Raw genomic sequence first — 15383 nt, forward strand, 5'->3', positions numbered from 1 at the left:
TATGACAAAATAATAATTTATAAGTTATCAAGGGTTCGTGAGGGAGAGGGGAGTGGGGAGGGAGGGGAAAAATGAGGAGCTGATACCAAGGGCTTAAATAGAAAGCAAATGTTTTGAGAATGATGATGGCAACAAATGTGCAAATGTGCTTTACATACAATGCATGGATGTATGGATTGTGATAAGAGTTGTATGAGTACCCAATAAAATGATTAAAAATAATAAAATAAAAACCAAAAACAAACAAAACAAAACAAAAAAGAGCGAAGAGGTGGAGTTTAGCCTGTCAATCAGGTCGCAGCTTGATGACCTCATTTGGAGGCGCAAAGGAGATAAATAGCTCACTGGAGCCTGGATCCACTCTCTCTCTGCCTTCCCTTTCTTGCTGTTGAAACACGCAGAAAGCTGGAGGAGCCATGTGGAGACCCGCGCCAGTGTTGAGATGATTCTACCATCACTGGATTCACAAGACTTTCTACCCACCAGCCTGTCATCTTGCTGCATTTGCCATCATTGCATGTGCTGCATGAGTCTAAAGAGGAATTTATGGACTTGTATCAGACATATGGGCTAATACCAGACTTATGGACTTGATCTGGACTGGGCTGGGTGTTTCCTCAATATACAATTGCTCTTTGATATAAAGCTCTTTCTTATACATTTATGAATGTTCCTGGATTTGCTTCTCTAGTCAACCTGAGCTAACACAGGTACATTCTTTGGCATGTTGTCAGGAGAGACCAATCCCTGGAGGAGGAATCATGCTTAGTAAAGTAGAGAGGGACAGAGAAAAAGAGGAAGGCCCTTAAGGAGACAGATCGACAGAGTGGCTGCAACACTGGGCTCAAGCATAGGACCCATTGTGAGAGGTGTGGGACTGGGCAATGTTTCCTTCTGTTGGGCACGGGGTCACTAGCGGGTAGAACCGACTGGATGGTTCCAACAAAACAAAACACATGGCAACTTGTGGGAGCACCTGAAATGTGCCACTGAGCGTTCCTGCCCCCCAGAACGGCCGAGTGCTAAGTCTGTCCTTGTGTTTGCTCAGAGGCCATACTTCCCACAGGCTGCTCTCAACCGAGGGCTGGGTGGAACAGGGATTCTCATGCTGACCCTTACCTCAGAGATGGAGGACTCCTTTGAAGATGGCTTTGGCTGGAGAGCTATGGTGGCCTAGCCAACGTTTCCTTAGAGATGTGTTATAGCCTGAAGTGCTTCCATTCAACTCTTCTTATTCCTTTTCTCCTGCAAGGGATCAAACCTGGGCTGCTATCCTCTGACTCCATCTTTTTTTTTCCTCAGGTGTTTCCCAATGCATGCCTAATCCTACCATATTGCTGACTTTTCTGAAAACTTACACTCCTGCGAGTAATGGTCTGAGAACACAGACAGGAAGAAGGAGAAGTGGGACTGGAAGAAGATGCCACCCAAAGAGGTAAGTCGAGCACTCCCTGACAAGGGCGACAGCCAATTGTTAAAGGCTTTAGTGGTGCTCATCTGAAGCGATACCTGATGAGAGATTTGAAGTACAAGAGGGGACAATGCCTACATAGGCAGGAGTGGGCTGGTGGTTTTACAGAATTCTGGAATAACCTTTTAATGGAACAGGTGAAGTGACAGCTCAGAGGCAACACCCTAAAAGGATATAGAATGGCATTAGACTTGACACTATATGGTGCTCTACGAAATCCTCATGGTGCAATGGTTAAAGCACTCAGCTTCTAAATGACAGGCCAGCAGTTTCCACCTAGAAGCAAATCGGAGGGGAAAATACTTGGTGGCTTGCTCCTATAAAGATGACAGTCTCAGAAACCCTACGCTATTGTCACTGAGTCCATTCCGACTCACAGCGGTCCTACGTACAACAGAATGAAACATTGTGCCAGCCTCACAATTTTTGTTGTTTGAGCCCATTGTGGCAGTGGAAACCCTATACTGTTGTCCTATACTGTTGCTATGTATGTCCTATACTGTTGCTATGAGTGGAAATGGACTTAACGGCAAATAACAAAAACACATGGTGCTATGTGCCCCTCCAAAAGAATACAAGGGCTCAGGGTCCTAGGGATGGGAGTAGGAGGGGCCCACCTACCATCATATCCCAAGACCAGCTGAGTTCCTTCCTCACAACTCAGAGTTCTGTAGGATTGGTGGTCCTGGTCCCCAAAGGCGACCTCTGGTCAGGGGCAGAACACGGGTCTTACTGAACTGCAATCTCTACTGGGCACAATGGACACAATGGGTGCAGATACTGACAGGTGAAAAAAAGGATCATCAAACTGCCAGGTGAGTCGGAGGAAGTAGGGCTAATTTTATACCATAGGGGCTGGGAGAACTACGTGAGGGCACTTGCTGGTCTTCCCTGCTCCATCGCAACTGCGCACAAACATGTACAACTCCAGACTGAGACAAAGACACAGAGCTTGCTGAGGTTTGGGTCACACCAGATATGCTACCAAGTCCTGCCAAGGTGAGGGATGAGGGGCTGGGAAATGTAAAACAGCAAGTGGAGAAGGCAGAGCATGAGAACCAGTCATGGTCAGGAGACTAATTGCAATGATAGAGGTTAGAGTTGCCCCACTAACCTCCTTCTTTTAAACTTCCCCTCATTAGTAGAGGACCATGAGAACCTGTTTAAAAAAGGGGGTAAGGGCTGGACTGCAGCGGCCATAGAAATGCTCCACTCAGATCTCCTATTGGCCAGGCTGTGCTGTGCTCTGACTTCACCATGACTTATACCGAGACCACACTTCGGTGCTCTAGCCAAAGGAGATTATGTTTTATGTAACGGTCTGTAGAACTGTTTGACCCTTGAGTAAAAAGAAAAGATAAGCAACAGTTTAATTATATCCAATATGATCCTGTTTTGAAAAATAGAAATTATGAGGACGTAAGTTTAACAGCTCTATGAGTAGCAGCATACACACTGAGAGAGGGGTCAGTGTAAAGTCAGGAGGAGAAGCACCAAATTGTTATCACTGCCACCTTCCGTGAGAATGATGGGTTGGAGAGCTTTCATTTAACTTTTTTTTCTTATGGATTGATTATGTATGTATTACTTTTCAAATAATTAAATTTTTTGTTTAATATAAAACCATTTTAGGCAAATTCAGCAACATAATTTAAATTATTTTAACTCAACACTTGGTGGCAGCAGAAGGCTGTATCTTAAATACTAGTATACCTTGGTTGATGAATCAGGGTGCTTCTCAGTGAGCCAGTAGGCACTGGGAGGACACGAGATGCCTGCATCCTGGTTCTGGCCATCTGCACTTGAACTGATGGGGAAGGGGAAGGATTGGAGAGGAGCCTTATGTGGTCTCTTCTCAGTGGCTATAATGGAACCAACCTTTTCTGGCATTTAACTGATCTGGAAGAATTAATAATACTACTCCTTCAAGGAACCATCGATTCTTTGCTGCATTGATAGGTTATATCTTTCTCATTTGTTTTTATTCACATTCACAAGTAAATGTTTACTTCATAGGTTAAAAAAAGACTTTAATAAAAGATATTTTTAAAAACTAAAGATAGTCTGTCAATAAAACTAGTATAGAAAAAATTTAGAGAATGCCAAGAATACCTATTTCTAATAAAATTATATTGTTCTGCTTCTAGTCTCATTCAAAATTTTAGTCGCTTAAAAAAAAAATTCTATCGCTCTCTCCCTCTCCTTCTCTCGCCCCCTCCCCTCCTCTCTTCCCCCTCTCCTCTCCAGTCCTCTCTCCCTTGTTCTCCTTCCCACCCTCCTTCCCCTCCCCCTCTCTCCACGTGGACCACCAAGCGGGGCTGAGTTATCTTGTTTCAGAAAAGATGAAATGTCGACTGATGCAAACCTCATTCTGGGTGTTCGTCAACTTACCAAATGGATGAAAATGTTGACGACCTATAGTGCATTTGGAGTTCATTCCACCAGAGGGACATGAAAGGACAGCAATTTGATGACATAGAAGAGGTGAAGATAAAAACGAGGGCGGTGCTATCAGCCATCCAAACAGATGGTTTGAAAAATGTTTCCAAGAATGGAATCGCAGATTTGACAAATGCATTAAGTGTAATGGGGAGTACTTTGAAGGTAATACGGTTGCTTTGTAAAAAGAATTAAATACATAGTTTGGGGGGGAAATTCCTGTTACCGCCCCCTCGGGGTACCCCTTCATACTGTTTAATAAAGAAAGCAAACAGAAATAAAACATGCATAAATAAAAAAAATTCTATATCATTCCTCAAAAAGGTAGACACAGATGTACCATTGACTGAGTAATCCCACTCCTAGGTACATACCCAACTGACTTGAAAGCAGAGACTCCTTGTTGGTAAGTGTATACCAATAAATCATTATTCACAATAGACAAAAGGTGGAAACAGCGCAAGTGTTTATCAACAGATACATACAATGGAATCTGGCTCAGTCATAAGGGGAAATAAAGTCCTGATATAGGCTACTACATGCATAACCTTTTAAATCATTAGGAGTGAAATAAGTCAGATACAGAAAGGAAATATCATATGATCCTAACTTTTATGAAAGCCACAGTACACAAAGAAATGCATAGAGACAAAAGTTCATGCAGGAGCAAGGAGGAGTCCTAGCTCAAGGAGCACCGAGTTTCTGTTTAGGGTAATGAAAAACAGGAAAATGGATAGTGGAGATGGTCGTACAACATGGTATAAATGTAATTAATGCCAGTGAATCACACACTGAAAAGTGGCAAGCTTTTTGTTATATACATTTTCACACAATTAAAAAATGTTTTTAATGAACTGTCATGATGCTCAGCTTACACAGTTGTTTTGGTAGATAACAATCAACTTATTGTGTCCCTATGAATCAGGTTAGAGAATTGTATTACATCTCCCGGGTTTTTAAACGTTACTTCTGACAGAACAGACAACAGCCTCCTGGGAAGAGGCTAGCTGGGGATCATGCTAAACAGGTTGTGGAGGGAGGACTCCTATCCATGTGCTGGGATGTGGCCAACTTTCAGAAAATAAGAAAAAGGTATTTGGGACATAATTGAAGTAAGATTTCTTAAGCAACTGTATCATTTTCTTCTTGACTTCTAATTCCTTCTCACATTCAAATTCTTTACTCATTGAAAGTGGGATTTCAAATAGAACAAAATAATAACAGTAATAGGAGATTTGGGGTAAATTGTATTTGGTAACGCTTTGTCCTATTTTTGGAACTTTCCTCTTGAGGTTTAAATTATGTCAAAATGACAATATTACTATTATTTTTGAATGAAGTCTTCTGCAGTATTAGCTGAGCAGTGCTATGAACACCAGAGCCACGTGCTCCTTCCTTGATCCCTGACTCCACAGCAGCTAGCAAACCAAGCAGTCCACAAACTTCTCCAAATGCAACAATGTTTTGAAATACAACACAACCCAGAGTCTATTTAGATCTGCAATACTGACAAAAAGTTTTAAATTCTCTGTCTTAGGAGGATTAGAACAACAAAGTGATTACAATTTTAAAAATAAGAGAAACATGGGATTACAACTTACTCTATGAATAATGCCAGCTGAGTGCAGATGTTTAATACCACAAAGCATCTGGTACAGAAGGTAGGACATTCGTTCATGGTCCAACTCCATATGAATAACTTGACATAAGTTAGCATCCATTAATTCCATAACCAGATATCTGAGGGGGGAAATATCAAGTCAGGTATCCATGAAAATCAATAAAAATGTTCCCTATAATTACTAAACCATATGTCTTGTTTCACAAACAGTAACAATTTACCTTCTTATCACATACTAGTTAAAGCAAAAGATAATTTGTTTTCACCTCAACATTTATAAGGTATCTTCAAAAGAAGTAAATGAACTTTGTAAAAAATTTCCAACTAATATACAAAACAACGAACTTATACAAAGCCATTCAAGTTAAAGGTAAAACAATATTTATATCATGGTAAAAACTATCTTCACATTGAACATTTCCTATATCATGTTGATCATTTGGTACTGGATCATTACAGGCTGTCTTATCTCTTTAAAAAGGCTAACCTGTTGGCCCTTCTTCTCTACCAGTTTCTGCCCTCTCCTCCCTGTTTTATTTTTTGCTCCCTTTGCAACATAATCTCCTAGAGAAATGACGATTCTTGCAATCTTCACTTCTTCCATCTTTCTTTTTGCCACTTCCATCAAGCTTTTGCCCCACCATTCTGCAAAAATTGTCCTCTTCAGGGTCACTTAATGGCAATCATGTTGCTTAATCCAATAGCCAATCCTCACTTGACCATAGAGACCACTCTGTGTACTTTTTGGAATATGCTAACTTTCCTTGATCTCCAGGATGTCTTTGTCTCTTCTAGTCTCAGTTTAAAATATTATCTATAGAGTGTCAACTCCAAAATCTGTATCATCAAACCAGACCTCCCTCCCCAAACCCAAATCATACATCTAACTGTCTACTTGGCATTTCCATTTGGATCGCTAATGGACACCACAAAAACCACGTCCAAAACGGAACTTTTGATTTCACATCTCCTCTGGCCAAGGCTGCTACTACTGTAAGCTTTCTCATATCAGCTGATAGCAACTTCATCCTTCCAGTGCTCAGGCCACAAATCATGGTGCCCTTCCCAGCTCCTCTGTCATATCACACGTCCTATCAATCAGGAAATACTGTGACTCTATCTTCAAAATAGTTAAGAGCATTCTTTCTCTTTTGTTCACCCACACTTTATTAGCCCTGTGTAAGTCATGCCATTGGGAGTCACCCAACTGAATTGCTACAGTAATCTTCTAACTGGTGTTCTTTGGTGGCCTGTACTTCCCTCTTCCCTTTCACAGTGGATTCTCAACCCAGAAACCAGAGTTATTTTAAAATATAAGCTACAATTAGGACAAACCTTTACTTAAAATCTTACTCTGATTTCCCTTAGAGTAAAAGCCAAAATCCTTACAATGACCCACAAGGCCCTAAGAAGCCTGGCCTTACCCTCTCTCCAAGCTCCTCTTCTCTGAGGTAGGGCGCCATGTCCCTCCAGCCCCACCAGCCACCTCCTTAGACCATAGCCAGCCTGCTCTTTGCACCCTTTGCTCCTTGTGTCCCCATTCAATCTTCCTGCAAACATCTGTATGACTGACCCCTCACCAGCTTCAACGCTTTCCTCAAATGCCATTCATGCAGTGAGGATTCCCCAAAACACCATATTTAAAATTGCAAGGTAAACCTCAACATCCAGCACTTGTGATCACCCTCCCTGCCCCCAGCTCTAAAATTTCCCCAGAGCAGTTATCACATTGTAAGCAACTAGATAATTTCTTACTTAATGTCTCTATTGTCTATCTTCCCTTGGTAATCTGGCAAGGTACAGAAAAAAATACAACTACCAAGTACATTTCTTAATATATTAAGGTTTGGGGGGTGTGTGTGAGCCTGTTTTGGTCATTGAATATACCGGCTGTAAGAGAGAACCAAGTGCCAGGTTGGCAATCAATAAATATTTGTTGAAGGAATGAATTCACCAGTGCATTCAGAATAAGCTTCAACATTATGTTTTAAATTCATAATAAAATGGATGTTTCGTTTCATTTGTTAGAAAACTAAGATTTTGGAAACAGAATCTTTAATGGCATTCACTTGAAAGAGTAACTGTAACCATGTAAATCCTATAACGCTGGCTACCAGGAGGATGGAGAAAGAGTGCTGCGGTGAGAACACATTGTATGCAGCAGGTCAGTGGCATTAATGAGGCACTAATCGTCAGTGTCAACTTTGAAGAACCTTTTCGGTCATTCTTTATCTGTTGTGGACATTAGGACCTACTAGTCTTAACGATTACTAACAGCTGAATAAAACTCTCCACTTTTCTTACTACTTCTCTCTACAGAGAATGTGGTGATATCACTACGCACGCATTGTCACCACCATTTCCAAGTAAAGAAAAAGTTACTCTGCTTTCTCAATGTTCAGTTTTGATGCATAATGCACTACTGAATCAGAAGTGGTACTTACACATCTTGAAATTCCTCTAGAGTTTTTTGTTGTGTAAACACATTTAACAAACTAATTATCTGAAAAGAGAAAAATAATTATACCTCAGATGACTCTACTGATTATGAAAATTAACTTTATTAAAATGTACTAAAACTGTTGAAAAAAATCATAGATCCCAGAACTTACTATTATTATTGCTTTTAACAAAACATTTTATTGGAGCATTTAAGAAAGATGAAGGATGTTTCTCCCCTTGGAAACAGTCTTTTTAATCATGTCACTTTTAAGCATTCTAACAATTTAAATTGTTATTATCACAGAATTTTAACACATAATGACATTCTGTCTCTGAACATAAAAAGGTGGAAATTACAGGTGGAAAGGCACTAAACAGAGAAGTGTTAACTCTGGAAGTTTAAAAGCTAAGTACAAATTTCTAAAACAGTTTCAAATATGACCCCTACACTCATCCTGTTGGTGTGCTAACAGTGCAGAGATCTCCCAGTATTGAGTATTTACGTGCTAAACACTTGACCTTGCTGTGAGCCTCTCACTGGCACTCCCTCCACAGGCTGTCTAGAAGCCCAGGTCTACCAACTGAGAGGAGATAGAGATCTTCCATGAGTTCATTTGACAGCAGGCAAGACAAAACTGCTCAGTAAATAAGCTTGGGATGATAGGCTAGCCAAGGGAAAATGTAAAACTGGATCCAGACTTCAATCTTTATCCCATAAATCTTTATACCCACAAATTCCAAATGGGACAAAGCTATAAATATGAATATTTAATCACCATACAAACAGTAGAAGAGGAAGAGGCATTTGTATCATCCTAGTGCAGAAAAGGCTTTTCTAAGTTTGACACAAAACCGAGACGATTTTATTTCATTGAAACAAAACCAGGAGCAAACAAGCAAAAACTTCAAAGGGGAATAAAAGACATAAACAAAGTCAAATGATTTTTTTAAGGTCTTAATATAATAGTCTTAAAAGTGAAAAATGGGCAAAAAATGGACAAAGGTCATTAAAACCAAATTCTCAGTAGAATAAAAGTAAAGGGCTAATAGGCGTTGATTCCAATGTTTGTGATTCTCTATGGGGTTTCGGAGGTTGTGATCTTAAAGAAGCAGCTCATCTTGCTCCTATGGAGCAACTGGTGGGTTTGACCAGGCTTACCCAGCCGGCCACCAGGGCTCATTAATCAGTATAGGGAAAGACATTGAGCCCCACAAGTAAAAAATATCATTTATCAGATAGCAGGAACACATACTCTCAGATACTCTTAATCAAAGGGTAAAAATGACAGTCTTCCTTGAGGTCAATTTTCCACATGTATTAAAATCAGAAGGGTGCATATTCTCTGATCCTGCACTTGCCAGCCAAGAAATCCTGGAACAATGGGCAAAGAGGGCAAGACTTAAGTATAAAGACATTCACTGCAGCATTGCTTACAAAAGCAGAAAGCCTGAAAACAATCTAAACATCCAATAGTAGGTGATTAGGTCAACAAACTACAGTGCATGGCACTATGTAGCCATTAAAAGGATGGTGTGTTTCTATGTACAGCAGTGTATATGAAATTTAGGAACATTTCACATGAGAAAAAGGCAGGGATGGGCAGTCTCTTTTTTATGTATATGCATACATACAAAGGCACTTCAAAAAGTCCGTGGAAAAATAGAATTACAAGATACTGAAAAATTTCCCCGAACTTTGTGAGGCATCCGTATACATGCAAAAAACTGGTGGTGCTGTTGGGTAAGCGTTGGCCCACTCACCAAAGGTCAGCTATTCAAGTCAACTAGCTACTCTGCCAAGGAGAGTTGAGGCTATTTGCTCCCCAAAGATTGACCGCTCAGAAACCGCACTCTGCGTCAGAAGAAGACTCAGGAGCAGTTGGCTTTGTCTGTGCTGGTTTCCTGGTCTCTGCTTTAAAAACAGCCACTCAATATTAATGATAGGGACCTGCGGGCGATAGGGCTCAAGAATGTTTGCTTTGTTTACAGTGTTTCAATTTTTAAAAATAATAAGCATGTTTTATAACTTAGAAGCATTTTAAAAATAAGATAAAGAATGATTTGGAGAAATTGAAAAACAAACCCAAACTGTAGCCTCAAAAGAGCCAACCTGACCTGAACTCACCTTTCATGTCCACCATGCATTTAGAGAACCCCTGCAATTCATTTTAAAAGCAAGGCCACGTGAGGTGATCCCCAAGGCTCCTTCTGAATCTCACGTCTTATGGATTTATCATATGGCAAAGTTATCATAATCGTGCCCAGGTAAGACCAGGACACACAATGTGCCCATGTACTACCTCATTTTTAGAAGAAACACTATTTCTCCTTAATATCCACAGTGCTACGATTTTTGTAGCGATGCCAGCCAGCTACATCGATCCTGAGTGCAACGTCACCTATAACATTTATTTAAAACTGACATGGTCCATATTCCAAAGGTAAAAAGCTACTTATAGAACACTGATTTAAAAAAATGTTCAGTTGCTTCTCAATCTGTTGGGTCAACATTGTTTTCATTTTATAGAAGCAGAAGTAAGGGGAAACCAAATGGGTACAGGGTTCATTTACACTGCTGAGTGACCTAAATTCCTATGGACCATAATGCCTCCAATTTCAATATTCTTCATTATTGACTAAGAATTTTGTAGTAAAATTAACTCCATTAATGCCTGGTAACGTGGAGGGGCAATGAAAAAGAGGAAGGCCCCGAGACAAGGACTGACACAGTGACTGTAACAATGAGTTCAAACATAACAATTGTGAGGCCGATGCAAAACCAGGCAGTGTTTTATTCTGTTGTACACAGTCACTATGAATTGGAACCAATTTATCTACACCTATAACAACATATAGTCATTTTTATCACTAGTTTGTCCTAGACCTAAACTCAATGTATATCCAAAAGTCCCTGAAGAATATATCAGTGACATTATTAAAGCACAGAGAGGGAAATAATATATAAGTAACTTACATTTTTATGATTGACACATTTTAAGAGGACAAGTTCACGGTAAGCTCTCTTTGCATGGGTTTGATTCTGAAAAGGCCGGCTTAGTTTCTTGACTGCAACATTTATCCCAAGAACTGTATCAAAAGCAGCACTATAATTAGGAAATATAACACACGATCTATTAGAATGGTTTTGGAAAATGAAACAATGCAAAATATTAATTCCATAAGGAAAACTCTTTCTGAATATACTTGAAACTCACTGAAATGAGAAGTTGTGACCACGTGACCAGACAATACTTTAGCTGTTCAACAGAGAATTAGCCTATACTCATATATTCTGAGAGGATCTTAAAACCTGAAGCAAAACTAGAAACAGTCTTTAGCACATTGAATTTTCTTTATTTGAAATAGAAGTTATGTTCAGAATGAGGGACTTAACACAAAATATGTAATACTGGTCCAGAAATGAAATCTTAAGCTTATCTTTAAACATGTTATTAAATTGGGTGGGGGGAGGCGTCACTCACAGATGAAATGTGAGTCTATTCTGGAATACTGCAATGGAAGAAATGGTCGAACTCGTGAGAAAATGCAATAAATCATAATTTTAATGGTGTTTTTCCCCAAATGAAAGAATTTGAAAGAAAAAAGAAGCCAAAAATCTCAGCGTATGGTAAATGCCTAAAATACAAAGCCCCTAAATGCACACAATTGCTTCACCTAAAGTTCTACTAAAAGTAGCTTTTCATGCCATTATAGTAAGAGGACAATCTTTTACAGACGACACTTCCAGCATCCCAAGTTCCCAGCTGAAATTTAAGGTGCAGTTTTTCTTTCATAAAAGAGACAAGAAAAATTGAGTAGCCTAGTTGCATATTTGTTAGGCTGCAGAAAGAGTTTTAAAATAGTACTGGTGATGTCATCACCCTTTAGCTACCCATCAGGAGTCGAAAGCTGCTAAAGATCACCTGAAAAGCGAAGCATCATTTTAAATACTGCTTTTATTGATTTATTTTACTTGGTGTGTAACCCTGTTTACATGGATTATCTTGTACTCATGGTATTTTTTGGCCTAAGAATTCAACCTGTGTGTAAGTTGAAGACTGAATCTGTTGCTTGCGGTAAGATTAGGCATGCCATATCTTACTTTAGAGTGACCTTTTTTAAAATTTGGTTCATGTGGGGTTGGTGTTGGGCAGCTCGTATTTACCAGATGCTCCAAGTGAGAAAGATGAAGCGGTCCACTCCATAAAGGTTGACAGTTCTGGCTGCGATAAGCTGGAATAGACTGGATGGCAGTGGATTTGTGTTTGTGCTATATACACACATACACACATCTGTTCACATGCAAATGCTTCATTTGTATAAATTGTAAAATGTTCAAGATAAAGATTATGAAACCATCAGTTTACATACACACACTTTTCAATCTCAAGATTTTTTCAAAAGACAAATTTCACACTTTTTTGGTCTTAAGACTATTTGACAAAAATGACTCAAATGGACCATTTTCTAGTATCTGCGTAAATTCTTCTACTCCAGTTCTATTTCCAAGTCCACCTTCAGTTACTTCTACTTTTAGTTCTTGTTGTCTTTTCTTCACTTAGCAACTTTACAAATTCTTCTATTTACTCCCATTATAAAAACTACGGATGCAGTCATTTACTTGAAATTTCTTTCCTACTTGTTTATTCTTGTTAGTGCTTTCCTTGCTTATCTTGTAACTGTAAGTAGCATGTTTTATCCTCCTTAAGTAGTATGCTTAAAATTCTTGTTCAACCACCTTTCAAAGGAATCTTAACAGGAACTTTTAACAGGGTGTTAAAATGAAAATATTATATTCCATCTCCCTGCCCATTTCCTACAAACGTTTGTCCTCAATGGTCATTTTTGATAACATATATATTTTTGTGTCCATAATAATGGCTGCAATAACGGGCTCAGGCATGGGAATGACGGGAGAGGGCACAGGACAGGACAGAGTTGCGTTCCATTGTATACAGGGTCACTATGGCACCGACCCGATGGTACCTCACTACAGCAAGAACAGCAACGATTAAGTCCTCCCTGTTTCTTCTTTAGGACATGTATAAAAACTGAAAACCAATATGTACATATATGATATTTATGAGTGAACATGTAAATATTTATTTCAGAGCTAGGATTATATCTAATTTTCTAAATACACGTGACCCTTGGAACCACTAAAAGAGAATAAAACAGCTTTAAGTGTTAAAATTAAATAGATTCTCTTTTGTTACATTTCATCAATTATTAAAAAATCATATCCTTTTTGTTTTATAATTAGACTCTGTTTTCTCCTGATAAATTCTTAATGAACTTTTTTTCTTATTAATAACAAAAATCAAAGGATCTGGTTTGGGGGTGGGGTGTTATCTTCCCCCAGGAAGAACATTTAGGTAATATGAAGCAGAGTAGCAGTCTCTGCAAAGGCCCATCGTTTTTTGTCTCAGCTTCCTAAAAACACGGTCTTCTATTATGCCAACTTATCTTTCTTTAACTTTTTATTGTGAATTAGGTGGGGGTTGCATTTCAGATAACCAATTACGTATTGGTTCATCAATGTAAACTACTTATCAAATCTACCAATAGTTTTGCCTGCCTCTCCCCATTGATTTCTCCCTCTTGTACAATTCTATCATCTATAGTCCCAATTTAAAAGAAAGTTCATTAGGCTCTCTCACCCCTTAAAGGGCTTTGGGCTCCAACTTTCCCTACCCCCTAAAGACAATCCAAAGACTACTCAACTCCTCAGGTTCTGTTCTAGAATTTGTAAATTCCATGGGAAAGATAGTTCCCAATACTGGGCTCCCCTTCCTTCTGCCTTTCCTAGAACCTTGATCTAATAAGTCTCCAGTAGCTCACTAGCTCTCTATAAACAAACCCTGAGCTCAGCCTAAGCACTGTCCATGGTGTGGGAGTAGAAAGTTCTGAGCCATCTGGCATGCCTACTTCACAGACACACATTTAATTAACTTCCTTATTTTAGCCACTAGTTTCACGCTCATCTTCTGTATTTGTCATCTCTATATCCAGAGGCTCTTCCTTGTTGCAATGCTTCATCCACGTATTCTCACTTCCACTCCGTTTTATCTATAACAACCTTTGACTACTTTCTACACTTTTAAAATTATTTCAAAAGGCCTTATCCTGAGTACTGTCCTCCTGTTATCTTTGTCTAAGGGCTCAGACTACCATCTTAAATCAGAAGTTCCAATTCACTCACTTTAGAGATGAAATTATTAAAGCCCACAAAGACACACTGATTTCCCAAAGTCACAAACATTTTCTGCTTTGGAGATCAGAGCTGAACCTAGAACTCAAGTGTCCTGAATCTCAGTCATAAATCTTACACCACATCCCTCCTCTATCACAGAAATTTTACTATAGACATTATTATTGATTGCCTTTTATTAGCAGAGTGTAAAAAATTAGAACAGGCCAACTTTCCTGCCTGGGAGAAAACTGAAAGAACAGGAGCTATATGAATTATTTCACACTAAAGCTGTAATTGTCATATCTAAGCAATGCCAAATATATTATTAAACACACTTATTTTAAAAGGTTAAACATTTCATGGAACTGTTTATAAAACAAAAAATCATTAGTATTTTGGTTGAATTTGAGATTTTAAAAGAAGGAAAATCTGAATATACATATGAAAGAAATGCACTCACTTGTTCCCCCACAAATAATATAACACCTTTCAATTAACAGATGTTATTAAATCAGGGGGTTTCAAAAAGCTCACGAAAAATTGTTATTATCTTTACATTTCATTTGTCCATATTTCTTATGAAGTCCCTTGCAAACAGCTGATTTTTATTAATACTTCAAAAATTATAAACATTTTAAAATCCATTTTCTTAACAAAATTTTAAATGACAAACAAATCAACAAAAAAACAAAACAAAGAACATTCAAACTCACTGCCATCGAGTCAATTCTGACTAATGGCAACCCTACAGAACTGGGAGAACTGCTGCTGTGGCTTTCTAAACATGTAATTCGTTGTGGAAGTAGAATCTCGTCTTTTTCCCACAAAGCTGATGGTGATTTCGATCTATTGGCTTCACGTTAGTAGCTCAACATGTAATCACTATGCTATCACGGCTCTTTAAATAAGCCAAAAACAACTATAAAAATAATTCAAAATTAAAAGTCAGAAGACTTAGTTTTGGCCTTGGCTCTCTCCTTTAATGCTGGACAAGTCACTGGCCCTATCTGCACCATGGTTTACAAAACTCTTACACAGATGACCAAACTAGTTTGTTATGAGGTGCCATCAAGTTGGTTCCTACTCATAGTGACCCTCCATACAACTGAATGAAACACTGCCCAGTCCTGCACAATGCTCACTATTGCTTATTTTGAGCCCATTGCTGCAGCCACTGGGTCAATCTATCTTGTTCTGGGCCTTCCTCTTTTTTTTTT

The 15383-nt window shown here is 38.9% G+C and overlaps 1 protein-coding gene across 5 annotated transcripts in view; it reads right to left on the minus strand.

Annotated features, from left to right (window-relative positions):
* Positions 1-15383, minus strand: part of MAPK9 (mitogen-activated protein kinase 9) — a 43247-nt gene that overhangs the window by 18310 nt on the left and 9554 nt on the right. For all 5 annotated transcript variants that reach the window (XM_004696842.2, XM_004696843.2, XM_045284519.1 and 2 more), the window contains exons 2-4: positions 10948-11077; positions 7976-8034; positions 5512-5650 (exon numbers count right to left, since the gene is read on the minus strand). In XM_004696842.2, coding sequence (XP_004696899.1) covers positions 5512-5650; positions 7976-8034; positions 10948-11077 — 328 coding nt within the window. The remainder of the gene's footprint in view (positions 1-5511; positions 5651-7975; positions 8035-10947; positions 11078-15383) is intronic.

Source organism: Echinops telfairi, unplaced genomic scaffold (genome assembly GCF_000313985.2).
Source record: "Echinops telfairi isolate 266 unplaced genomic scaffold, ASM31398v2 ScPeMD7_7469;HRSCAF=8507_0, whole genome shotgun sequence".
In the NCBI taxonomy this organism is placed as follows: domain Eukaryota; kingdom Metazoa; phylum Chordata; class Mammalia; order Afrosoricida; family Tenrecidae; genus Echinops; species Echinops telfairi.